Raw genomic sequence first — 24,770 nt, forward strand, 5'->3', positions numbered from 1 at the left:
ATTCAAAAGCACCTACTCTCTTTGTATATGGAATGTAGGTTTGTTTTAAGAGAACTTAATTTATTAAATGTTTAAGGAACTTGTGAAAGTTTGTAAGTTTATTTACTTCTGGCCTTTGTTATGCAATGGCTCAGTCACACTTGTCTTCTGCACTAGCTCGTATGTACTGGTGAGGATCAAGCATAGACTATCCACTTCTGTACTCCAGCGTTATCCAAAAAAGAACTGGTGCTTCTCAAGTCTTATCTTTCAATGGAAAAAAATTGGCGTCTCTGTGTAACTTGGATAGTTAAAATTGTGAGTTACATTAGATCAAAAGCACAACCATTTCCTATATGTTAATGCAATTCTTTCTTTCATATTGGTGTGAACCTGAAGTTTATGTTATATGCAGTACATGGGAAGGTCTCCTGCTGATGGGTGTAGTATGGGCAGTGTATGGGATTCTGTATGTTCAGGACACCTTGCACTTGAGGCAACTATAACGTGGTTTTGTTAAAGGCAGTAAAAAGTTAATTTTCTGCCTTTTTTTGTCTTTCAATTTAGAATGACTATAGCATTTTGCATGAAGCATGTTCGATATGTGATTCAGTCTGAAAATTTAGTACACCTCTAAGATGATTCATTGATTAATTTCTCCTTTGTTTACAGAACGGGCACAGTGGTATTAGGACACAGGCAACTCTTGACAGTAAGTTCACAAAGCTTGGTTGTGCACAGGACTTTCTGATCTTTCCTTCCTACTTGCTGTGTGCCCAGCTGTAGCAGTAACATCTGGTTTAAGGTTTTATATTGTTCTCCCTGACTAATTTTTAGTTGACCCATTTGAGTTTTTGTACTTGCATAAGATACGCTGCTTGTTTCTAGTCTAAAACTGAACTATGAAAGGAGCCCTGTTAAAGCTACAAAACTAAGCAGTCTTAATTAGAGAAGCTGCTTTGCTGCTGCTTTTCCTTTTCAATTTACCTGCCCCAAATTATTTAATATAAAATTAAAATAACATACAAAATTAAAAATTGGTATCAACGTAAGTCTTCCAATTCTTAGTTGGGAAGCTGCTACTGGCTTTTAGCTGTAATAAAACCAAGTCACATTCCTTGAATGCCCGTTTCACTGGGTATAGTGCTATTTGTGCCCCGTTACAAGCCCGTGGGGAGTAAGAGTGACTGACGTGCTCCCTCTGCCGGGTAGCTCGCTGCCGTGCAGTGGAGTAACAGCACAGTACTGGCTCTGATACAGGTGTTACTGTTATCTCCATCTTGGCCTGGTTCGAATGTGGTATTTTACTTTCAGCTCCCCTACAGCTCTCTTCCTGGACATAAAATAGTTAAAGTGCAGTATTCTCTCTTCTGACCTTTATGCGCTGCTCTGTGGAAGTTTTCAAGGGCAGCAGTGTCAGTTAACATCTTTTGGAATTCCAACACTTCAATTTTAGGTCTGTTTTCCTCTTAAACATCTCTGCAGGTAAGTCATGAGTGAGGTAGCCTTTTTTTTTTTTTTTAATACTTCAGAGTAGAAAGAAGTTGAATATTCAGACCTGTAAGCAGTGCTTTGTTAGTGCCAGGTTCAATTTAAGTGAGCAGGAGGAGTTACCCAAAAAGTTACCACTTAAAAGACTGTTATATGTAAAGACAACTTTCAAGTGGAAAACTTTCTTACTATCATGTACGGAATTAATAAACAGCTCATGAAATTCACTACAGGGCATGTCTTTTTGCTATGAAAAACAAAGATCTGAGAATTCCTAGGATCTCTGTAATTATTCTATAACATCTTTATTAGTCCCTTTTTCTATGCCAGTTGTCTTTTGAGAACACTTTTGATGTTTTCTCTGTCTCAAGCACATAAATGGGAATCAGCCTTCTTCCATGGATCTATTTTGTGCATCCAAACAATTTTAAAATTCTCTCTTAACTTTTGAAAGTACTGACCTTTTCCCTTCTCTATGTACTGATAATATTCTTAGTTGTTCATCTCTCATCTTTGCTGTTGTTACCATTTACTATCCAGATCTCATGCTTTCTAAACCCTTAGTTCAAAGCATGACTGATGTGTTAGAATTCTGATCATCCTACTTGTCTCCTGGTTTTCTTTGACTTGCACATTGTGTTCAGGAATCTTGTAGAGGGTCTTAATGAAGATGGTGATTCTCTCTCTTGTATTGAGGACATCCACTTTTACTTCAAGAAGGGAACCCTGCACTGAATGTTACTTAATTTTATATGAATCTTGCCAGGTGGTGTCAGGAGATATAGTCACTGCCATCATAACTATTTGTCACTCGAATTTCCTTCCCTGTTGTCAGTTACCCTCATACTTGACTTCTGTTTGCATAGCACCCAATCCAGCAACCTGACATGGGTCATTTGGCAAGGAAACCAAACCAATGATGCGGATAAACTGTTGTGTGTAACTTCCAAGTGTGTATCTGACTTTTGTTTGGTGACCGTTCTAAAACTGTCTTCACATGTGTTGCAAGTTAGTGATGATCCACTAGGTAGCAGTCTCTGGTGTGGCAGGGAAGCATGGCCCCGCAGAAAGGAAGGGCTCAACTCTCTCTCCGAGTTTTATCGGTGGGTGAGTGCCTCTAGTTCTTTATATTATCTTTGCAGGGAAAGAGATAAGTTTAGAAAGAGCTGGAAATTATGTTGGGCAGTAGAGTTGTTCAGTGTCTTATTACAGTATAGTGATCCTTTGCAAAGGCACTTCTGTGGTAAACAATTTTTACTTTGTGTAGCCTAGAAAGTAATATTAAGGCTTAAACACTACTTGTTACCTAGGTCAAATAAAGTAAATCACAATTTGACGACTGTTTAGCCATTAAAAATGCTTAGTGCTGTGCTCAATTGTGGCCTTTTGTTGTAGCTTCTTTTATTCTACTGCATTACACATTTGACTGAGTACTCCAAACTGATAAGTTGTATGTGCCCTTGTATCCAGCAATCTCAGTCTTGATCATCAAAGGTGCTGTGTAGATTGGAATGAATAAGCAGAGCTGTAGGTAAAAGTAGATTTGTACAATACCATGAAAAGCGCAAATGACTTGTGTTTGTTGAATCAAATGCAAGGAATTTTAAAATGAGAATTGACGTGTAAGCAAAAACTAGTAATCCAGATAGCGTGAGGTGAAGTGCAGAAGATTGTAGTTTACTACGCGTGTAGCAGAGAATAATCTATTGTATGTGAAGAGCTTAAAGGGAAAAAATGGTAGTTCTGTTGCTGTTTGAATTTTCCTTAATAGCCACACTGTTTGATACTGTTACTGGTTCCTAATGGTTAGGTTTTTGTAAACCAAGGGGAGACTACTACTGTGTTACTGAATCCAGGCTGAGATGTCAGGTATGCTGGAATTTGTCTTTGAATGCCTCTCTTTCACTTGTTGCAGCTACTTCGTCAGTTCCAGCGCCTAAGACAGAGCCTTCTCCCTCACTACCTTCTGCTGGTTCTCTGCCTAGCGTGGTATCCACCACTGCTTCACTTCTGCCTTCAGCATCGCAGCACACAGTAACATTGCCCAGCTTGCCTCAGTCCAGTGATTTGGCCAGCAGCTCACTTTCCCAGTTAAGCAGGTAAGTAGGAGTTGTGATGAGCCGAAAGGGTTTCAGTTTTAGGCAAAGGGCAAAGAAAAGGGTGATTGTGTATGGGGGGGCTGTCAAACGCCAGGGTCTCCTTTTCTGACATTAACTGTTTCTGGTTGCAAAGTATGAGCTCTGGGCTGCTACTTAATGATAGAGCAACTGCTGCCCTCAAGTTTTTGTGGTGCATGAACAACTTTGTGTCTCAGGGGGCGCTTGGTTCAATCATGCCAGCTAAATTGATTGACCTAGTTTGTTTCTCCTACTTTGTCCGCAGTGCCTGCTGTTTGTTTAGTGTCATATGTTTGAAATCATTCCCTTAACAGTTTACTTCCCGGCTAACTTTGAAATAAAGTGGTTTTATTTATATTTGTACTTCTTAAAATTAAAACCCACAAATAATACCGCAGGGAAAGTGTGTGTGTTTTCTTTTTTCTGAGACATGTCCTTAAGACACTTTGAAATACCACATTGGTGTTCCTGGAACTGCATTCAGCACAGTTGAGCTCGTTTGCGCTATCTGTGTGATTATCTCAGTGCCTGTTACTTGAGCTTCATCCTCAGGCAGGTGACGTCCTGAGGCTGTACTGGTTATGTTATATTTTTAGTGCTCACCTTTTGTACTGTATTTGTAATGTAAGAAACTATTTTGATGGGATATCAGGAGTTTTTGTCCTGTTTTACAGCTAGGACATGGTTGATTCTCTTTTAATACACTAGTGTTCTCTGTTGAATAAAGTGATAACTATGTCGAACAACAAGAATGATTCCATTCGTATTAGAAACCTCATCTTCCCACATTTGTTTGTGGAAAAGCTGTGTACATGGTAGACATTTTAGTTGGAGAGTTGATGCTGTTGGGCAGATACCAAGTGCCATGAAGAGAAGATGCCTGAATTCCAAGCATGTCTGACTTGGTTGTGCTGTCAGCTCTTGTCTGTGTCTCTGCCATAGGTCGTGTGGTGAATTAAGGCATATTGGAAGAGCTGGGGAGGGTGGGCAAGGGAGTGGTTTAAAACTGTATGTTGGACTGAGCTATTTCTTTCCTTGCTGCCTGAAGTGGTGTCATTGTAATTCCTGGAGATGGGGAACAGTTTAAAAGAATCGAAGTAAAATTAATCTATGAAACAGCCAAGATTTATTCTGCTCCCACACCTTGAAGAGCTGCCAGAAGTGTTTGCCCTTAAATTAGGGCATATAATTTAGCCTGCAGCTTTGTTATGAAAACTGCTGTGTTTTCTTGCGGCTATTTCTATAGAGAATACTAAAATATTTGTTATGGTTAAGATCTCTCTTGCTTCTGATTCCAAATGAAGAGGGGCTTTTTGACCACCAAACCATACATATTTTTTATGGCCTTGGGTTTTTTTGCCTTTGTTCATTCTGTTTATTCCATACTGTACTGTAAGGTATGTTCCTGACCTCGAATGTAAGGTATAACTCTTGTCAGTGAAATGTTTAAGAATCCGTTTCAGTCACCTTTCAGGGAGACATTCAAAGATCTTTAGATAACAAATCAACGACAGTGCTGCTGTTACTACCAAAAGTTCACAGGCCCAGTCAGCTAGGGAAGAAGGGTAGTGCTAAAGCAGAGTTGCTTCCTAAAATGAAGGTATCTGCAGATGTTTTTCAGCATGGGATTCTTTATTTTCATATTTTACAATGTATGTATAAAACTGAACGGGTAGTTCTGATGCATCTTTTCAAAGAGGAAATGGCTTTTGGTGGGACGTAGTGGCATGAACCGGCCTTCATTAAGTTGCCAGATTCTGTAGTAGTGTGGCTCATTTTTGGCGTTTCACTGATGCTCTTCATTTGCTGGCTTTTTTGGGCCCTGTCTTCTGAGAGTGTGTTGGGGCTTTTGGCAGAGTTATGGGGCAAATACCCTGCAGTTCTAATTGGTTGAACTAGTGTTCTGCAGGTTAAAATATGAGAAATAGCAGAGTCAGACCAAAGCACTGCCTCAATTAATACCTATGCTTCATGGCAGGCAGCAGCAGTTGCTCAGGGAAAGGATGAGAAACAAGCCATGTGTTGTGTGAACCTTCTGGTTTTGGACTTTTGTCTTGGAGCCATTGTTACATAATTCCTGAAGCAGCTATTGTTTTTCTAGAAAAATAGTACATTGATAAATACAAATGATGATGTTTTAGGTGTTTCTTGTTAGTATAGTTGTTCCGTCCTTCATTTTTTTTTTTTCATTAAAAGGTAATAGGGCATTGGTTAAAGGAAAAAATGCTTGTAGGGGGTTGTGTATATATACACACATAGATGTATGTGTGTGTATGTATGTGTGTATATATATACACACACATGCCCCTACAGACAATTTTCTTTGTAATATTGTACTCTGTGTGTATGTGTGTACACACACCTACAATTTTTATTCTTTAACTAATATCCTACTAACTTCTTTGTGTTTGTGTATATATATACACACATATATACACACAAAAGTAGTAATAGTACTAAAAATAGTACTAGTAAAAATTAATTTTATTAATTCTTTGCAATTTCTTTCTAGCTCCCTTTCCAGTCATCAGAGCAGCCTCTCCCCTGCCTCAGTGTTGTCTTCAAGCACATCACATGCAGTAAGTCGTACTTGCATTTCAACAGATGTTTGGCATGTAGTCAGTTTATCTGATGATTCAAGACCCTGTCTCACAGTTGATTGTGTCCCCATACACTAAGAACCGAAACGAGAGGCTTATCTCAGGGCAGAAGGACTGCCAGCCCTCTAGTGGTATAAAACGTCTTTACCGCTTGTGTTTTGTACTAGATCAGGAATAGCTGTTCCGGAGACTTGCCAATCGCACAACTGCAGAGAAAATTTTCGCACCAGCAAGGGGGGATGGAATAAAGAAAGAATTTTTTATAACAAATGTATTTAAAAAAATTAAAATCTTTAGACTTGTCTGTCTGAAACTGCTCCAAAACATGGACTGGTAGCAGTCTCTGCTAGAGGGGTTAGCTGGTGAAGTGCAGGTGGTGGAATGATGCATGTCATGACAAATGGCTCATGACAGATGATTTTAGAGTTTACCATGTGACATTGTTGTCACCGGTGTATTTAATGCATTTGAGATAATAAGACAAATGGTAGTGAACGCAGTACTGTAGATGAGGTTGCACAAATGAAAGTCAGAGGGACACTGCCATGTTCTGTGATGAGGTACTTGGGGTGTGTGGATAGGTTACTGCTGTTCTTTCTGCTTGTATTTTGGTTTGTAATGCTCCATCCCTACTGAATATGTAGCGTAAAAAGTCACACTTATTCAAATGTCCGTCTTTTCTGTTGTTTTGCCATCTGTGTGTGATGGCTCAGTTTTGCAAGTGTGATCAGCTTACAGCTAAGGCACTGTATTGTGCTGGATTCAAACCAGGAACTCCTTTATCCTTATGTGTTCCTGTAATACTTCTGATTTATGTTTGAGTTTACCACATTGACTCTGTTGTGGGGCACTGCAGTTTTAGTCTTTTAAATTCCACAAGTGCCCTGAGGAAATCACGATAGCAGTGTCCTCTATTTTGAAAGCAAATAGTGTCTTTTGGAAGAGTGTAGGAGTTTATTTAACTTAACAAGTGCTAGTTTAAAGGAGTATACAAGCAAAGGGCATGAAATAATGCAATGGAGTGACGTTTCAGTTACTGTGGTATAATTATTTGATGATACAGCAGTTTGAATTTAGCTGTCATATAGTAATTTCCTTTGAATGCTTAAAAATCACAAGCATGCAACCTAGTTGCTTGCTTGGTATATAGATAATGCGTATCTTTTGCATGTGCTGCTGTTACTGAAAAGATTGTTGGGGTTTTTTTGACCCCCCCACGCCAGCATCTTCCGCTGTGGTTTATTTGCTCTGTGATCCTCATTCTTTTTGTCTCCTTTCTAGCACACTAGTGTTGAGAACACAACTTCGCTCCAGCCCTCAACAACCTTTTCAACTGCTTCAACCTCAGCCACTAGCACCACCTCTTCGGTTGTCAGCATGGCAAGCAGTATGAACACTACAAACAGCCTTGGCCTGAGCGTTACCAGTGTGTCTATACCAGCTGCTACCACACGGGCAGCTCCCTTAGTGTCTTCAGGTTTGCAATATTCACAGATCACATAGATAGACAGAGGACTTCAGTCAGCAGGGCTGTCAGTTGAGCATCTCACTAGCCATGACTACACTAAGAAATCCACACTCTTGAGTGGCATTTTCAGCATTCTTTATTTGTTGGCTCATAAAATAAAGTTGCCTGGGTTTGTGTATTTGAAGTATTTGTTAGGGTGTTATGTGGCATTTATATAGCACATTCCATACCCAAAAAGCTTTATAAAGAGCCACCAGAGCAGTTTCTAACTTTGGAGGTTTTGGGCTAGGAGGTTCGCCCAGTTTGTATTCCAGGTTGTGGTCAGCCCTTGAGTGTGGGTTCACGTTAGCTTTAATTTCAGTCTTCTCTGTGACTTGAATTCATTTGGCAGTATCAAAAATATACTGCAGTGTCCTCATTATCATATGCGACATCCCTACTGCCACATCTACATAAAGCAGGAAAGCATCTGATGTCTGCGTCATTCCACAGCAAATAGCACTTCAGAAAAAGGGTCCACAGAGAGAGAAGGTGGAGAGGCTTCTTGCAGTGAAGTGGAAGCAATGCTAAATTCTCCCTTCTCTAATCAACCCAAACTGCCAAAAGGAAATCCTACGTAGGGAAGTGAATGTTAAGATCAAACTTACTTAGAGAAGGATTTCTTGTTCCCATGCCTTGTAAATGAAGCATCTGATGACTGGCCAAAGTGTGGTTTTTTTACTCTTCTGCTTCCTAGCGCTGCTTCATGGAGGCAACTGAAACTGTTTCAGTCTTCTTATCTTTGCTATTTGCAGCTGAAATAAGTTGCCCACAGAAAGTATGCTGGTCATATTTAGTGCTTTCCAATCTATTGCAGGTGATAAGGGGAAATGTGTTGACAGAGTAGAAAATGAAAGGAGAGAATTTGCTCTCTCAGATAGAGAACAATGCCTAAATTTTGCCTTCAGGAGAGGACTGAGGAAAGGAGAAGTTCTATAATTCTTGTAATTCTCTTGGACAAGTAAAGGACAAAATCAGACTGTTCTCTAATGGGACTGTTATCAGTCGAAGTAGCATATGCTTTCTCTTCCTTGAGGCATGGTTAAACTCTTCAGGCTGTTCTGAGCATTTTCATCAACAGCAAGAAATTATTCTTTGTAGTTCTGCTCTTTACAAGCTATGACAGTGCAGCCACCAGGGCTTGTGAGCTATCTTGTCTCAATGCTGAAGCCTTTTCTTTTCTAAAGGCTTGTTAAAGTGTCTGTATTTTGATTCTACAGGCAAAGCACCCCCAAACCTGCCCCAAGGCGTACCACCCTTGTTGCACAACCAGTATATTGTGGGACCTGGAGGACTTCTGCCTGCCTACCCAGTAAGCAGTTTAATGGTTCCTGTCCTTGATTTGTAACCCTTGGTGCAAGTGGGCCCTGCTGTCTGTGTCGAGGCACTTCTGTTGGCACATGTTGCTCTTGGAATTTTTGTCCAAGTGCTGAAGAGTATATGAAATATATTCATTGGGGGTTTACTGTTGATAGTGAACTGCAGAACTGTTGGTACAGACCTGATTGGCTGCTGTTGAAGCTAAACATGCATGTTGCTGTAGCTTTCAGTGGTATCAGGTTTTATCCCCTTTGAGTAAAATTAGACTCATTCAAGTTTGTGTTGCTGGAATAGATTTACTGTCGTCATGGTTCCAGTATGCCATATGTCCTGACTGTCATACTTTGGTAGGTTGCACATAGCCTTTTGATGTCTGACCAGGATCAGCATGTTTTTGGTTACCTGTTTTTTGAATCAGAAACTTCATGCTAATCTTTCTGTATTACACTGAATGCAAGGGTATACCATAGGTTGCTTTGTGGTCTAGTCATCAAATCTTAATTCCTGTTATTCTCAAATTGATGAATGATGCATCTGTGAAAACAGTGTTGAAGATCAGACTCTTCTCAGAGGACTGCTATTCACCAAGAAGCAACATCAGAGTGACAAGCTGTTAAAATCTTCACTTCACTAGCCTTAAAATGCTATGGTGTGCCATGATGGCATAATGCAAAGTATAGCTGTACACCTTCAAAATACACTGGGCCTAGGTCAAATTCTGTTTAAAGCCCCAAATTGGTCAGCATCAGAGAAAGGTGTTATAACGATGTTGTATTTGTATTTGTCTTTAAGCAGATTTATGGTTATGATGATCTCCAGATGCTTCAGTCCAGGCTGCCAATGGTAAGTAAATGGCTTCGTTTATTTAATTTTAAACAAGTTATCTTCAGCGTTGGTCGCTTGTCCAGCACAAGTTGATTCATTTAATGGTGATCAAGAGCTTATCTTTATGTTCTAGACTCTGTGTTTTTTTTAAATATCCACAAACGGTCTCTCTAGGTGGTATAAATTGATATAGACCAACTGTTACATTGTGCATTTGTCTATCTGCAAATTCTTTAAATAGAAACAAGTGTTCTCTGTGCTTTTGAGTGAAGAAATTTTAATTGTTGTAGCAGCAATAGGACATCTTGTCAAAAGTAGTTGAAACCTCAGTGTGAATGCTTTCTTATACCAAGAAGTAGGGTTGAACAGCAAGTACACAAATTGGCAGCCAGGAGGCACATCTGGCAGGTTTTGGAGGTGCTCGTAGTGGAGATCTTTGCATATGCATCACAGCAACAAATACAGGTGAGCTGCAGGATGGGAAGAGTATATGAGGTTTTCTTCCTTACCTGGATCCAGAATGTAAATGGTGTATGGGACACTGAGCTTCCAATCAGATTCACACAAAGCCTCAGCCTAGGTTGCAAAAGGTAAAGAATTTTGTTTTCAGATAGCTAGTAAGGATCTTGGAGAGAAAGTTCGGTAGTATGTAACTGCGAAAAGTCATAGGATTAAGTGTTGTAATGTGTCTGTAGAGGCAGAAATGGAGCAATGAGAAGGGATCTGGCAAAGCAGTATCCCTGGATGAATGCCATAATTAAAGGCCCAAGTTAGTACCAGGTCTTCCATGTGGAGTTTGGGGACAGCCAGAGTCAGATAGTCAAAGGTGAGTGCAGGGGTCTCCCAGGGAAAACCCTGTCCAGCTACACATCCTGAATTAAAAAACCAAAGTTGAGTGCATTTATTGAAGATTTTAACTACCTGATGAAAACATGATCCTTGGAAGAATTGTCAATTGAAGTGAATGAGATTGTTTTCAGAGAAACAAAATAACAAAATATCTGTAGTTCTGGGTCCAGGAGAGACATGGTCTGTTGCTTTGACTCTGGCTGGATGCCAGGTGCCCGCCAAAGCCCATCTATCAGCCTGCTCCTCAGCTGGACAGGGGAGAGAAGAAAATATAATGTGGGTCAGAATAAGAACAGGGAGAGATCACTCACCAGTTAATATCATGGGCAAAACAGACTCGACTTCAGGAGATAAGTTTAATTTATTACTAATCAAATTGGAGAAGGGTAAGGAGAAATAAAAATCAAATCTTAAAACACCTTACCCCAACCCCTTCCTTCTTCCCGGGCTCAACTTAAATCCCAATTTTATCTACCTCCTCCCCGACAGCAGCACAGGGGGACGGGGAATGGGAGTTGTGGTCAGTTCATTACATGTTGCCTCTATTGCTCCTTCCTACTAGGGGAGAGGGGTCATCACGGTCTTCCTCTGCTCTAGTGTGGGGTCCCCTCTCACAAGAGACAGTCCTCCATAAACTTCTCCAATGTGAGTCCTTCCCATGGGCTGGAATTCCTCACATGTTGCTCCGGCATGGGTCCCTTCCACGGGGTGTAGACCTTCAGGAGCAGACTACTCCAACGTGGGTACTCCACGGGGCCACAAGTACTGCCAGCAAATGTGCTCCACTGTGAGTTCCTCTCTCCTTGGGGCCACAGGTCCTGCCAGGAACCTGCTCCAGTGCGGGACTGACATGGGCTCACAGCCTCTTTTGGACACCCGTATGCTTTGGTGGGGGGTCCTACAGGGCTGCAGATGGATCTCTGATCCACTGTGGACGTCCATTGGTGGAAAGGGAAAGCCTGTTTCACCATGGGCTGCATGGGAATCTCCAACTCCTGGACCAATTCCTCCCCATCCTTCTACACTATTGTGTCTGTGGAGTTGTTTCTATCAACTATACTGACATCTTCCTTCAGCTGCAAATACTCTTGAAGAGTAATGTTTTTAATTGGTTAAATGTGGTTGTAGAGGTGTAGTGGGAAGAGGAGGAGGCGGCGGAGGTTGCGGTGGCTAAAGTTTTTGGGTGCCTTCCGAGGGGGAGGGTCGTGTTGTGCTGGTGCGAGAGAGGCTGCCCCGTGTTTTGTGAAAGCTGTTGGAGCAGGGGAAGCGTGTGCGTGGGGTGGCGGTGGTGGGGGTGGCCGGGCGGCGTCGGGCAGGGAGCCGTGGTCTGGTCGGGCAGCGTTGCGTTGGTGGGTGGTGTGCTTGGGGCGCTGGCCCGTGGGGGCTGGTTTGGCGTCGGTAGGGGCCGTCGCGGCAGCTACGGCGGGAGGCTGACGTTGGAGGTCCCTGGCGGGAGCTTGTGCGGGCTGCCGCGGCCGAGCTGGTGCTGCCGGGCGTTTGGCGGCGCGTTGTGGCGAGGAACGCGTGAGGTGTGGAGAGCAGGGGAAGCGATGGGAAGGGAGGCGCGGCGTGCCGTGCCTGTCCTTGACGGAACGCTGGAACGGTTTGGGTGGGGAGGGACCTTGCGAGGGTGCCGCGGGGCAAGCCGCCGGCCAGGAGCTGGGCCGTCTTCAAGTCGCTGAGGTCGCTCAGAGCGCCGTCCACCGTGCCCTTGAGCGTTGGCGGGGCGGGGGCAGCCGCCGCCTGTCCGGGCGACGCGTTGGAGTGCTTGGGCACCGTCCTGCGGAAAGGTGCCCTGCTGGTGGCTAGTGTGAACGTGGCGCCTCGTCGCTCAGGCGCGGTCCCCGCTGTCCTGCGGCCAGAGGCCCTGCGAGAGCGTCTGTCCCCGTGTTTCTCCTGAGCCCCCTTGAGGCCGCCGTAAGGTCTGCGCGGAGGCGTGTCTTGCGGGGGCGGCAGAACCCCGAGCCTGTCTTTGTGGGAGAGGTGTTGCAAGGCTCCGGTGGCTTTGGTGGCGCTCTGTCTTTGTGGAGGGCCTGCGCAAGAGGTGCGGGTGCGTTGCTGGTCCTGCGGAGTGCGGAGCGGATGCGCCGTGTTTGGCAAGCGGTCTGGGAGGTGGAAGGTGTTGAGGAGAGAAGGGCCGAAGAGGCGCCGGTGGTGCCGGTGGCTACGGGCCGTCAGGGGTTTTGCCAAGAGGTGGGGGCAAGTGGCTCGTTGGGGAGGCGGCAAAGCGAAGGGCGGGCAGGGGGCGCGCAGAGCCCCGTTGGGAGCGGGGCTTGGAGGAGGCGTTGAGCGGAGGTGTCTTCCCCCCCCCCGCCCCAGAGGCTGGCTCGTGTGCTTGTGAGAGAAGAGGCACGGTCAGTGTTTTTGCAGGAGGTCTTTTATTTTGTGTGAAATAAATAGGTGAATAAATAGCTAAACCCCGTTGTCCCCGTAATAAATAGAGGGAGTTGTGTAAGGAGAGGCCGAGCGGCGGGAGGCGGAGGGCGCGAGGGGGGTGGGGGCGCGCGGGGCGGTGCGGTGCGGGGCGGTGGGGCTAGTGGTTGGTGGTGCGGGTGAGGTTGTGGAGGCGCTGGAAGCAGGCGCGAGCCTCGAGGCGGACGTGGTCCCAGGCGCAGGCGCTGTGGTTGTGGGCGCGGAGGAAGCGGTGGATGTCGGCGAAGTATTTGTTGATGCGGAGCAGCAGGTGGCGGGGCCCTTGGCTGGCGAAGAGCGTGCCGTTGTCCGTGAGGCATTGGTCGAGGTGGTGGATGTAGTGGTGGAGGTTGTTGAGGAGGTGGTGGCGCGCGTGGGCGTCCCAGTGCTGGGGGGTGGTGGAGGCGTTGAGGGTGGCGAAGAGGTGCTGGAGGATGCGTCGTGCGGTGGCGGCGGCTTGTTGCGGGTGGGGGGTGTGGAGGAGGGTGTCGGGGAAGGGGAAGGGCGCGTGGTGGTGGTGGCAGGGCTGCGGCGGGCTGGGAGCCATGGCCTGGAGGAGCTGGAGGCTGTCCCAGGGGAAGGTGGCGTCGCGGGGCCGCAGGGGGTGGCAGGCGGTGGCGGCGGCGGTGGCGGCGGCGGCGGCGAGAGCCGTCAGGAGGAGCGGGAGCGGGAGCGGCGGGGCGCCGTGGCGCAGGCGGGGCCGTGGGGTGGCGGGCGCAGGCATGGTGGGTGCGTGGGAGGTGCTGGGCAGGAGGCTGGTGAGGCTGCGTGGCGGTGCGGGCGGGCGCTGTGCTTGGGGTGGTGCCGGGCGGCCGGCTTTATGTGGTGCGGGCGCTTTCCCTTCCTCGCTTTCTGATTGCGGCGAGTTTCCGGCTGCGGTTTTCGGTTTTGGCCGGTGGCTGCGGTGGTCTTGGGGAAGTGCGTTGGTGGGGCGGGCGTGCGTGGGGAGGGCGGTGGCGGTGCTTTGTTGGGGGGAGGCTGCGTGTGGTGGCGGAGCGGCGGGGGATGCGAAAGCGCTGGGGCAGGGCCCTTGGGGGCAGCTGTGGCGGGGAGGTGTGTTCGGGTTTCCCTGCTGGCTGCAGGGCGAGCTGGGGTGCCTCTTTTCTGCGGCTGAAGTTCCCCTCGCTTCCTGCCCGCCCGCCCGCCCGCGTGCCTTCTCGGTCGGCGATGCCCTGGGCTTGGCTGCGGTGGGTTTTCCTTTCGCTTGTGGCTGGCCTTTGTTTTCATCTTGGCCGGGCTTTCCTTTGCGCCCGGGGAAGGGTTGTGAAGTGGTGTCACTTGGCAGAGCGTGGGGAGCCCCCTGGCGGAGCGAGGCCCTGGGGGTGGCTTGCGAGGAGGTGGCCCCGGCGGTGGGCCCTTGAGCAGCGGCTGTGTTGTCGGCCGGGGCCGCCCCAGCTCCTGTGTTGGAAGGCGATGAGAACGGGGAAGGCGGGCAGGGGGAAAAAGGAAGAGGAAGAAGGGAAGAGTTTTGCTGCCGGCGCTGCTGCCGCGGCGGCGGCGGCGGCGGCGGCGGCGTTGGGTCGCAGGCGTGTGGCCCTGTAGCGAAGTGGCGGTGGGTTTCCTGTGCCTCCTGGCCCGAGGTGTCTGGAGAGCAAAGAAGAACATGGCGCCCGTAAGCGAAGGGCCTTGCGTGTGGGCTGGCCTGAGGCCCTGCGGCCCTAGAGGAGGGGTGTCGCCGAGCGCTGCGGAGGTGGAGCTGAGCCCGCGGAGGTGGTTGTAGAGGTGTAGTGGGAAGAGGAGGAGGCGGCGGAGGTTGCGGTGGCTAAAGTTTTCGGGTGCCTTCCGAGGGGGAGGGTCGTGTTGTGCTGGTGCGAGAGAGGCTGCCCCGTGTTTTGTGAAAGCTGTTGGAGCAGGGGAAGCGTGTGCGTGGGGTGGCGGTGGTGGGGGTGGCCGGGCGGCGTCGGGCAGGGAGCCGTGGTCTGGTCGGGCAGCGTTGCGTTGGTGGGTGGTGTGCTTGGGGCGCTGGCCCGTGGGGGCTGGTTTGGCGTCGGTAGGGGCCGTCGCGGCAGCTACGGCGGGAGGCTGACGTTGGAGGTCCCTGGCGGGAGCTTGTGCGGGCTGCCGCGGCCGAGCTGGTGCTGCCGGGCGTTTGGCGGCGCGTTGTGGCGAGGAACGCGTGAGGTGTGGAGAGCAGGGGAAGCGATGGGAAGGGAGGCGCGGCGTGCCGTGCCTGTCCTTGACGGAACGCTGGAACGGTTTGGGTGGGGAGGGACCTTGCGAGGGTGCCGCGGGGCAAGCCGCCGGCCAGGAGCTGGGCCGTCTTCAAGTCGCTGAGGTTGCTCAGAGCGCCGTCCACCGTGCCCTTGAGCGTTGGCGGGGCGGGGGCAGCCGCCGCCTGTCCGGGCGACGCGTTGGAGTGCTTGGGCACCGTCCTGCGGAAAGGTGCCCTGCTGGTGGCTAGTGTGAACGTGGCGCCTCGTCGCTCAGGCGCGGTCCCCGCTGTCCTGCGGCCAGAGGCCCTGCGAGAGCGTCTGTCCCCGTGTTTCTCCTGAGCCCCCTTGAGGCCGCCGTAAGGTCTGCGCGGAGGCGTGTCTTGCGGGGGCGGCAGAACCCCGAGCCTGTCTTTGTGGGAGAGGTGTTGCAAGGCTCCGGTGGCTTTGGTGGCGCTCTGTCTTTGTGGAGGGCCTGCGCAAGAGGTGCGGGTGCGTTGCTGGTCCTGCGGAGTGCGGAGCGGATGCGCCGTGTTTGGCAAGCGGTCTGGGAGGTGGAAGGTGTTGAGGAGAGAAGGGCCGAAGAGGCGCCGGTGGTGCCGGTGGCTACGGGCCGTCAGGGGTTTTGCCAAGAGGTGGGGGCAAGTGGCTCGTTGGGGAGGCGGCAAAGCGAAGGGCGGGCAGGGGGCGCGCAGAGCCCCGTTGGGAGCGGGGCTTGGAGGAGACGTTGAGCGGAGGTGTCTTCCCCCCCCCCGCCCCAGAGGCTGGCTCGTGTGCTTGTGAGAGAAGAGGCACGGTCAGTGTTTTTGCAGGAGGTCTTTTATTTTGTGTGAAATAAATAGGTGAATAAATAGCTAAACCCCGTTGTCCCCGTAATAAATAGAGGGAGTTGTGTAAGGAGAGGCCGAGCGGCGGGAGGCGGAGGGCGCGAGGGGGGTGGGGGCGCGCGGGGCGGTGCGGTGCGGGGCGGTGCGGTGCGGGGCGGTGGGGCTAGTGGTTGGTGGTGCGGGTGAGGTTGTGGAGGCGCTGGAAGCAGGCGCGAGCCTCGAGGCGGACGTGGTCCCAGGCGCAGGCGCTGTGGTTGTGGGCGCGGAGGAAGCGGTGGATGTCGGCGAAGTATTTGTTGATGCGGAGCAGCAGGTGGCGGGGCCCTTGGCTGGCGAAGAGCGTGCCGTTGTCCGTGAGGCATTGGTCGAGGTGGTGGATGTAGTGGTGGAGGTTGTTGAGGAGGTGGTGGCGCGCGTGGGCGTCCCAGTGCTGGGGGGTGGTGGAGGCGTTGAGGGTGGCGAAGAGGTGCTGGAGGATGCGTCGTGCGGTGGCGGCGGCTTGTTGCGGGTGGGGGGTGCGGAGGAGGGTGTCGGGGAAGGGGAAGGGCGCGTGGTGGTGGTGGCAGGGCTGCGGCGGGCTGGGAGCCATGGCCTGGAGGAGCTGGAGGCTGTCCCAGGGGAAGGTGGCGTCGCGGGGCCGCAGGGGGTGGCAGGCGGTGGCGGCGGCGGTGGCGGCGGCGGCGGCGAGAGCCGTCAGGAGGAGCGGGAGCGGCGGGGCGCCGTGGCGCAGGCGGGGCCGTGGGGTGGCGGGCGCAGGCATGGTGGGTGCGTGGGAGGTGCTGGGCAGGAGGCTGGTGAGGCTGCGTGGCGGTGCGGGCGGGCGCTGTGCTTGGGGTGGTGCCGGGCGGCCGGCTTTATGTGGTGCGGGCGCTTTCCCTTCCTCGCTTTCTGATTGCGGCGAGTTTCCGGCTGCGGTTTTCGGTTTTGGCCGGTGGCTGCGGTGGTCTTGGGGAAGTGCGTTGGTGGGGCGGGCGTGCGTGGGGAGGGCGGTGGCGGTGCTTTGTTGGGGGGAGGCTGCGTGTGGTGGCGGAGCGGCGGGGGATGCGAAAGCGCTGGGGCAGGGCCCTTGGGGGCAGCTGTGGCGGGGAGGTGTGTTCGGGTTTCCCTGCTGGCTGCAGGGCGAGCTGGGGTGCCTCTTTTCTGCGGCTGAAGTTCCCCTCGCTTCCTGCCCGCCCGCCCGCCCGCGTGCCTTCTCGGTCGGCGATGCCCTGGGCTTGGCTGCGGTGGGTTTTCCTTTCGCTTGTGGCTGGCCTTTGTTTTCATCTTGGCCGGGCTTTCCTTTGCGCCCGGGGAAGGGTTGTGAAGTGGTGTCACTTGGCAGAGCGTGGGGAGCCCCCTGGCGGAGCGAGGCCCTGGGGGTGGCTTGCGAGGAGGTGGCCCCGGCGGTGGGCCCTTGAGCAGCGGCTGTGTTGTCGGCCGGGGCTGCCCCAGCTCCTGTGTTGGAAGGCGATGAGAACGGGGAAGGCGGGCAGGGGGAAGAAGGAAGAGGAAGGAGGGAAGAGTTTTGCTGCCGGCGCTGCTGCCGCGGCGGCGGCGGCGGCGTTGGGTCGCAGGCGTGTGGCCCTGTAGCGAAGTGGCGGTGGGTTTCCTGTGCCTCCTGGCCCGAGGTGTCTGGAGAGCAAAGAAGAACATGGCGCCCGTAAGCGAAGGGCCTTGCGTGTGGGCTGGCCTGAGGCCCTGCGGCCCTAGAGGAGGGGTGTCGCCGAGCGCTGCGGAGGTGGAGCTGAGCCCGCGGAGGTGGTTGTAGAGGTGTAGTGGGAAGAGGAGGAGGCGGCGGAGGTTGCGGTGGCTAAAGTTTTCGGGTGCCTTCCGAGGGGGAGGGTCGTGTTGTGCTGGTGCGAGAGAGGCTGCCCCGTGTTTTGTGAAAGCTGTTGGAGCAGGGGAAGCGTGTGCGTGGGGTGGCGGTGGTGGGGGTGGCCGGGCGGCGTCGGGCAGGGAGCCGTGGTCTGGTCGGGCAGCGTTGCGTTGGTGGGTGGTGTGCTTGGGGCGCTGGCCCGTGGGGGCTGGTTTGGCGTCGGTAGGGGCCGTCGCGGCAGCTACGGCGGGAGGCTGACGTTGGAGGTCCCTGGCGGGAGCTTGTGCGGGCTGCCGTGGCCGAGCTGGTGCTGCCGGGCGTTTGGCGGCGCGTTGTGGCGAGGAACGCGTGAGGTGTGGAGAGCAGGGGAAGCGATGGGAAGGGAGGCGCGGCGTGCCGTGCCTGTCCTTGACGGAACGCTGGAACGGTTTGGGTGGGGAGGGACCTTGCGAGGGTGCCGCGGGGCAAGCCGCCGGCCAGGAGCTGGGCCGTCTTCAAGTCGCTGAGGTTGCTCAGAGCGCCGTCCACCGTGCCCTTGAGCGTTGGCGGGGCGGGGGCAGCCGCCGCCTGTCCGGGCGACGCGTTGGAGTGCTTGGGCACCGTCCTGCGGAAAGGTGCCCTGCTGGTGGCTAGTGTGAACGTGGCGCCTCGTCGCTCAGGCGCGGTCCCCGCTGTCCTGCGGCCAGAGGCCCTGCGAGAGCGTCTGTCCCCGTGTTTCTCCTGAGCCCCCTTGAGGCCGCCGTAAGGTCTGCGCGGAGGCGTGTCTTGCGGGGGCGGCAGAACCCCGAGCCTGTCTTTGTGGGAGAGGTGTTGCAAGGCTCCGGTGGCTTTGGTGGCGCTCTGTCTTTGTGGAGGGCCTGCGCAAGAGGTGCGGGTGCGTTGCTGGTCCTGCGGAGTGCGGAGCCGATGCGCCGTGTTTGGCAAGCGGTCTGGGAGGTGGAAGGTGTTGAGGAGAGAAGGGCCGAAGAGGCGCCGGTGGTGCCGGTGGCTACGGGCCGTCAGGGGTTTTGCCAAGAGGTGGGGGCAAGTGGCTCGTTGGGGAGGCGGCAAAGCGAAGGGCGGGCAGGGGGCGCGCAGAGCCCCGTTGGGAGCGGGGCTTGGAGGAGGCGTTGAGCGGAGGTGTCTTCCCCCCCCCCGCCCCAGAGGCTGGCTCGTGTGCTTGTGAGAGAAGAGGCACGGTCAGTGTTTTTGCAGGAGGTCTTTTATTTTGTGTGAAATAAATAGGTGAATAAATAGCTAAACCCCGTTGTCCCCGTAATAAATAGAGGGAGTTGTGTAAGGAGAGGCCGAGCGGCGGGAGGCGGAGGGCGCGAGGGGGGTGGGGGCGCGCGGGGCGGTGCGGTGCGGGGCGGTGGGGCTAGTGGTTGGTGGTGCGGGTGAGGTTGTGGAGGCGCTGGAAGCAGGCGCGAGCCTCGAGGCGGACGTGGTCCCAGGCGCAGGCGCTGTGGTTGTGGGCGCGGAGGAAGCGGTGGATGTCGGCGAAGTATTTGTTGATGCGGAGCAGCAGGTGGCGGGGCCCTTGGCTGGCGAAGAGCGTGCCGTTGTCCGTGAGGCATTGGTCGAGGTGGTGGATGTAGTGGTGGAGGTTGTTGAGGAGGTGGTGGCGCGCGTGGGCGTCCCAGTGCTGGGGGGTGGTGGAGGCGTTGAGGGTGGCGAAGAGGTGCTGGAGGATGCGTCGTGCGGTGGCGGCGGCTTGTTGCGGGTGGGGGGTGCGGAGGAGGGTGTCGGGGAAGGGGAAGGGCGCGTGGTGGTGGTGGCAGGGCTGCGGCGGGCTGGGAGCCATGGCCTGGAGGAGCTGGAGGCTGTCCCAGGGGAAGGTGGCGTCGCGGGGCCGCAGGGGGTGGCAGGCGGTGGCGGCGGCGGTGGCGGCGGCGGCGGCGAGAGCCGTCAGGAGGAGCGGGAGCGGCGGGGCGCCGTGGCGCAGGCGGGGCCGTGGGGTGGCGGGCGCAGGCATGGTGGGTGCGTGGGAGGTGCTGGGCAGGAGGCTGGTGAGGCTGCGTGGCGGTGCGGGCGGGCGCTGTGCTTGGGGTGGTGCCGGGCGGCCGGCTTTATGTGGTGCGGGCGCTTTCCCTTCCTCGCTTTCTGATTGCGGCGAGTTTCCGGCTGCGGTTTTCGGTTTTGGCCGGTGGCTGCGGTGGTCTTGGGGAAGTGCGTTGGTGGGGCGGGCGTGCGTGGGGAGGGCGGTGGCGGTGCTTTGTTGGGGGGAGGCTGCGTGTGGTGGCGGAGCGGCGGGGGATGCGAAAGCGCTGGGGCAGGGCCCTTGGGGGCAGCTGTGGCGGGGAGGTGTGTTCGGGTTTCCCTGCTGGCTGCAGGGCGAGCTGGGGTGCCTCTTTTCTGCGGCTGAAGTTCCCCTCGCTTCCTGCCCGCCCGCCCGCCCGCGTGCCTTCTCGGTCGGCGATGCCCTGGGCTTGGCTGCGGTGGGTTTTCCTTTCGCTTGTGGCTGGCCTTTGTTTTCATCTTGGCCGGGCTTTCCTTTGCGCCCGGGGAAGGGTTGTGAAGTGGTGTCACTTGGCAGAGCGTGGGGAGCCCCCTGGCGGAGCGAGGCCCTGGGGGTGGCTTGCGAGGAGGTGGCCCCGGCGGTGGGCCCTTGAGCAGCGGCTGTGTTGTCGGCCGGGGCTGCCCCAGCTCCTGTGTTGGAAGGCGATGAGAACGGGGAAGGCGGGCAGGGGGAAAAAGGAAGAGGAAGAAGGGAAGAGTTTTGCTGCCGGCGCTGCTGCCGCGGCGGCGGCGGCGGCGGCGTTGGGTCGCAGGCGTGTGGCCCTGTAGCGAAGTGGCGGTGGGTTTCCTGTGCCTCCTGGCCCGAGGTGTCTGGAGAGCAAAGAAGAACATGGCGCCCGTAAGCGAAGGGCCTTGCGTGTGGGCTGGCCTGAGGCCCTGCGGCCCTAGAGGAGGGGTGTCGCCGAGCGCTGCGGAGGTGGAGCTGAGCCCGCGGAGGTGGTTGTAGAGGTGTAGTGGGAAGAGGAGGAGGCGGCGGAGGTTGCGGTGGCTAAAGTTTTCGGGTGCCTTCCGAGGGGGAGGGTCGTGTTGTGCTGGTGCGAGAGAGGCTGCCCCGTGTTTTGTGAAAGCTGTTGGAGCAGGGGAAGCGTGTGCGTGGGGTGGCGGTGGTGGGGGTGGCCGGGCGGCGTCGGGCAGGGAGCCGTGGTCTGGTCGGGCAGCGTTGCGTTGGTGGGTGGTGTGCTTGGGGCGCTGGCCCGTGGGGGCTGGTTTGGCGTCGGTAGGGGCCGTCGCGGCAGCTACGGCGGGAGGCTGACGTTGGAGGTCCCTGGCGGGAGCTTGTGCGGGCTGCCGTGGCCGAGCTGGTGCTGCCGGGCGTTTGGCGGCGCGTTGTGGCGAGGAACGCGTGAGGTGTGGAGAGCAGGGGAAGCGATGGGAAGGGAGGCGCGGCGTGCCGTGCCTGTCCTTGACGGAACGCTGGAACGGTTTGGGTGGGGAGGGACCTTGCGAGGGTGCCGCGGGGCAAGCCGCCGGCCAGGAGCTGGGCCGTCTTCAAGTCGCTGAGGTTGCTCAGAGCGCCGTCCACCGTGCCCTTGAGCGTTGGCGGGGCGGGGGCAGCCGCCGCCTGTCCGGGCGACGCGTTGGAGTGCTTGGGCACCGTCCTGCGGAAAGGTGCCCTGCTGGTGGCTAGTGTGAACGTGGCGCCTCGTCGCTCAGGCGCGGTCCCCGCTGTCCTGCGGCCAGAGGCCCTGCGAGAGCGTCTGTCCCCGTGTTTCTCCTGAGCCCCCTTGAGGCCGCCGTAAGGTCTGCGCGGAGGCGTGTCTTGCGGGGGCGGCAGAACCCCGAGCCTGTCTTTGTGGGAGAGGTGTTGCAAGGCTCCGGTGGCTTTGGTGGCGCTCTGTCTTTGTGGAGGGCCTGCGCAAGAGGTGCGGGTGCGTTGCTGGTCCTGCGGAGTGCGGAGCCGATGCGCCGTGTTTGGCAAGCGGTCTGGGAGGTGGAAGGTGTTGAGGAGAGAAGGGCCGAAGAGGCGCCGGTGGTGCCGGTGGCTACGGGCCGTCAGGGGTTTTGCCAAGAGGTGGGGGCAAGTGGCTCGTTGGGGAGGCGGCAAAGCGAAGGGCGGGCAGGGGGCGCGCAGAGCCCCGTTGGGAGCGGGGCTTGGAGGAGGCGTTGAGCGGAGGTGTCTTCCCCCCCCCCGCCCCAGAGGCTGGCTCGTGTGCTTGTGAGAGAAGAGGCACGGTCAGTGTTTTTGCAGGAGGTCTTTTATTTTGTGTGAAATAAATAGGTGAATAAATAGCTAAACCCCGTTGTCCCCGTAATAAATAGAGGGAGTTGTGTAAGGAGAGGCCGAGCGGCGGGAGGCGGAGGGCGCGAGGGGGGTGGGGGCGCGCGGGGCGGTGCGGTGCGGGGCGGTGGGGCTAGTGGTTGGTGGTGCGGGTGAGGTTGTGGAGGCGCTGGAAGCAGGCGCGAGCCTCGAGGCGGACGTGGTCCCAGGCGCAGGCGCTGTGGTTGTGGGCGCGGAGGAAGCGGTGGATGTCGGCGAAGTATTTGTTGATGCGGAGCAGCAGGTGGCGGGGCCCTTGGCTGGCGAAGAGCGTGCCGTTGTCCGTGAGGCATTGGTCGAGGTGGTGGATGTAGTGGTGGAGGTTGTTGAGGAGGTGGTGGCGCGCGTGGGCGTCCCAGTGCTGGGGGGTGGTGGAGGCGTTGAGGGTGGCGAAGAGGTGCTGGAGGATGCGTCGTGCGGTGGCGGCGGCTTGTTGCGGGTGGGGGGTGCGGAGGAGGGTGTCGGGGAAGGGGAAGGGCGCGTGGTGGTGGTGGCAGGGCTGCGGCGGGCTGGGAGCCATGGCCTGGAGGAGCTGGAGGCTGTCCCAGGGGAAGGTGGCGTCGCGGGGCCGCAGGGGGTGGCAGGCGGTGGCGGCGGCGGTGGCGGCGGCGGCGGCGAGAGCCGTCAGGAGGAGCGGGAGCGGCGGGGCGCCGTGGCGCAGGCGGGGCCGTGGGGTGGCGGGCGCAGGCATGGTGGGTGCGTGGGAGGTGCTGGGCAGGAGGCTGGTGAGGCTGCGTGGCGGTGCGGGCGGGCGCTGTGCTTGGGGTGGTGCCGGGCGGCCGGCTTTATGTGGTGCGGGCGCTTTCCCTTCCTCGCTTTCTGATTGCGGCGAGTTTCCGGCTGCGGTTTTCGGTTTTGGCCGGTGGCTGCGGTGGTCTTGGGGAAGTGCGTTGGTGGGGCGGGCGTGCGTGGGGAGGGCGGTGGCGGTGCTTTGTTGGGGGGAGGCTGCGTGTGGTGGCGGAGCGGCGGGGGATGCGAAAGCGCTGGGGCAGGGCCCTTGGGGGCAGCTGTGGCGGGGAGGTGTGTTCGGGTTTCCCTGCTGGCTGCAGGGCGAGCTGGGGTGCCTCTTTTCTGCGGCTGAAGTTCCCCTCGCTTCCTGCCCGCCCGCCCGCCCGCGTGCCTTCTCGGTCGGCGATGCCCTGGGCTTGGCTGCGGTGGGTTTTCCTTTCGCTTGTGGCTGGCCTTTGTTTTCATCTTGGCCGGGCTTTCCTTTGCGCCCGGGGAAGGGTTGTGAAGTGGTGTCACTTGGCAGAGCGTGGGGAGCCCCCTGGCGGAGCGAGGCCCTGGGGGTGGCTTGCGAGGAGGTGGCCCCGGCGGTGGGCCCTTGAGCAGCGGCTGTGTTGTCGGCCGGGGCTGCCCCAGCTCCTGTGTTGGAAGGCGATGAGAACGGGGAAGGCGGGCAGGGGGAAAAAGGAAGAGGAAGAAGGGAAGAGTTTTGCTGCCGGCGCTGCTGCCGCGGCGGCGGCGGCGGCGGCGTTGGGTCGCAGGCGTGTGGCCCTGTAGCGAAGTGGCGGTGGGTTTCCTGTGCCTCCTGGCCCGAGGTGTCTGGAGAGCAAAGAAGAACATGGCGCCCGTAAGCGAAGGGCCTTGCGTGTGGGCTGGCCTGAGGCCCTGCGGCCCTAGAGGAGGGGTGTCGCCGAGCGCTGCGGAGGTGGAGCTGAGCCCGCGGAGGTGGTTGTAGAGGTGTAGTGGGAAGAGGAGGAGGCGGCGGAGGTTGCGGTGGCTAAAGTTTTCGGGTGCCTTCCGAGGGGGAGGGTCGTGTTGTGCTGGTGCGAGAGAGGCTGCCCCGTGTTTTGTGAAAGCTGTTGGAGCAGGGGAAGCGTGTGCGTGGGGTGGCGGTGGTGGGGGTGGCCGGGCGGCGTCGGGCAGGGAGCCGTGGTCTGGTCGGGCAGCGTTGCGTTGGTGGGTGGTGTGCTTGGGGCGCTGGCCCGTGGGGGCTGGTTTGGCGTCGGTAGGGGCCGTCGCGGCAGCTACGGCGGGAGGCTGACGTTGGAGGTCCCTGGCGGGAGCTTGTGCGGGCTGCCGTGGCCGAGCTGGTGCTGCCGGGCGTTTGGCGGCGCGTTGTGGCGAGGAACGCGTGAGGTGTGGAGAGCAGGGGAAGCGATGCGAAGGGAGGCGCGGCGTGCCGTGCCTGTCCTTGACGGAACGCTGGAACGGTTTGGGTGGGGAGGGACCTTGCGAGGGTGCCGCGGGGCAAGCCGCCGGCCAGGAGCTGGGCCGTCTTCAAGTCGCTGAGGTTGCTCAGAGCGCCGTCCACCGTGCCCTTGAGCGTTGGCGGGGCGGGGGCAGCCGCCGCCTGTCCGGGCGACGCGTTGGAGTGCTTGGGCACCGTCCTGCGGAAAGGTGCCCTGCTGGTGGCTAGTGTGAACGTGGCGCCTCGTCGCTCAGGCGCGGTCCCCGCTGTCCTGCGGCCAGAGGCCCTGCGAGAGCGTCTGTCCCCGTGTTTCTCCTGAGCCCCCTTGAGGCCGCCGTAAGGTCTGCGCGGAGGCGTGTCTTGCGGGGGCGGCAGAACCCCGAGCCTGTCTTTGTGGGAGAGGTGTTGCAAGGCTCCGGTGGCTTTGGTGGCGCTCTGTCTTTGTGGAGGGCCTGCGCAAGAGGTGCGGGTGCGTTGCTGGTCCTGCGGAGTGCGGAGCCGATGCGCCG

At 55.7% G+C, this 24,770-nt stretch overlaps 5 protein-coding genes across 10 annotated transcripts in view; 1 reads left to right on the top strand and 4 right to left on the bottom strand.

The window, feature by feature from the left end:
• The window catches only part of UBAP2 (ubiquitin associated protein 2), a 113,610-nt gene that overhangs the window by 43,513 nt on the left and 45,327 nt on the right, over positions 1 to 24,770 (top strand). For 3 of the 6 annotated variants that reach the window (XM_086480310.1, XM_086480307.1, XM_086480312.1), the window contains 6 exons: positions 652 to 691; positions 3,386 to 3,569; positions 6,100 to 6,166; positions 7,469 to 7,664; positions 8,915 to 9,006; positions 9,807 to 9,857. In XM_086480310.1, the coding sequence (XP_086336436.1) occupies positions 652 to 691; positions 3,386 to 3,569; positions 6,100 to 6,166; positions 7,469 to 7,664; positions 8,915 to 9,006; positions 9,807 to 9,857 (630 nt within the window). Of the gene's footprint in view, positions 1 to 651; positions 692 to 3,385; positions 3,570 to 4,529; positions 4,575 to 6,099; positions 6,167 to 7,468; positions 7,665 to 8,914; positions 9,007 to 9,806; positions 9,858 to 24,770 lie in introns of all 6 variants that reach the window. The other 3 variants (XM_086480309.1, XM_086480308.1, XM_086480311.1) reach the window with 3 other exon arrangements.
• LOC147413358 (interferon-like) lies at positions 13,222 to 13,824 on the bottom strand. Its single transcript, XM_086479660.1, has one exon. It carries the CDS (start codon positions 13,822 to 13,824, stop codon positions 13,222 to 13,224), a length of 603 nt encoding a protein of 200 aa, XP_086335786.1.
• On the bottom strand, positions 16,241 to 16,837 carry LOC147413359 (interferon-like). The gene has a single exon (XM_086479879.1). The coding sequence runs from the start codon at positions 16,835 to 16,837 to the stop codon at positions 16,241 to 16,243; it is 597 nt and encodes a 198-aa protein (XP_086336005.1).
• Positions 19,230 to 19,826, bottom strand: LOC147413360 (interferon-like). The gene has a single exon (XM_086479880.1). The coding sequence runs from the start codon at positions 19,824 to 19,826 to the stop codon at positions 19,230 to 19,232; it is 597 nt and encodes a 198-aa protein (XP_086336006.1).
• LOC147413361 (interferon-like) lies at positions 22,222 to 22,818 on the bottom strand. The gene has a single exon (XM_086479881.1). The coding sequence runs from the start codon at positions 22,816 to 22,818 to the stop codon at positions 22,222 to 22,224; it is 597 nt and encodes a 198-aa protein (XP_086336007.1).

Source organism: Leptosomus discolor, chromosome Z, assembly GCF_034619465.1.
Source record: "Leptosomus discolor isolate bLepDis1 chromosome Z, bLepDis1.hap2, whole genome shotgun sequence".
Taxonomy (NCBI): domain Eukaryota; kingdom Metazoa; phylum Chordata; class Aves; order Leptosomiformes; family Leptosomidae; genus Leptosomus; species Leptosomus discolor.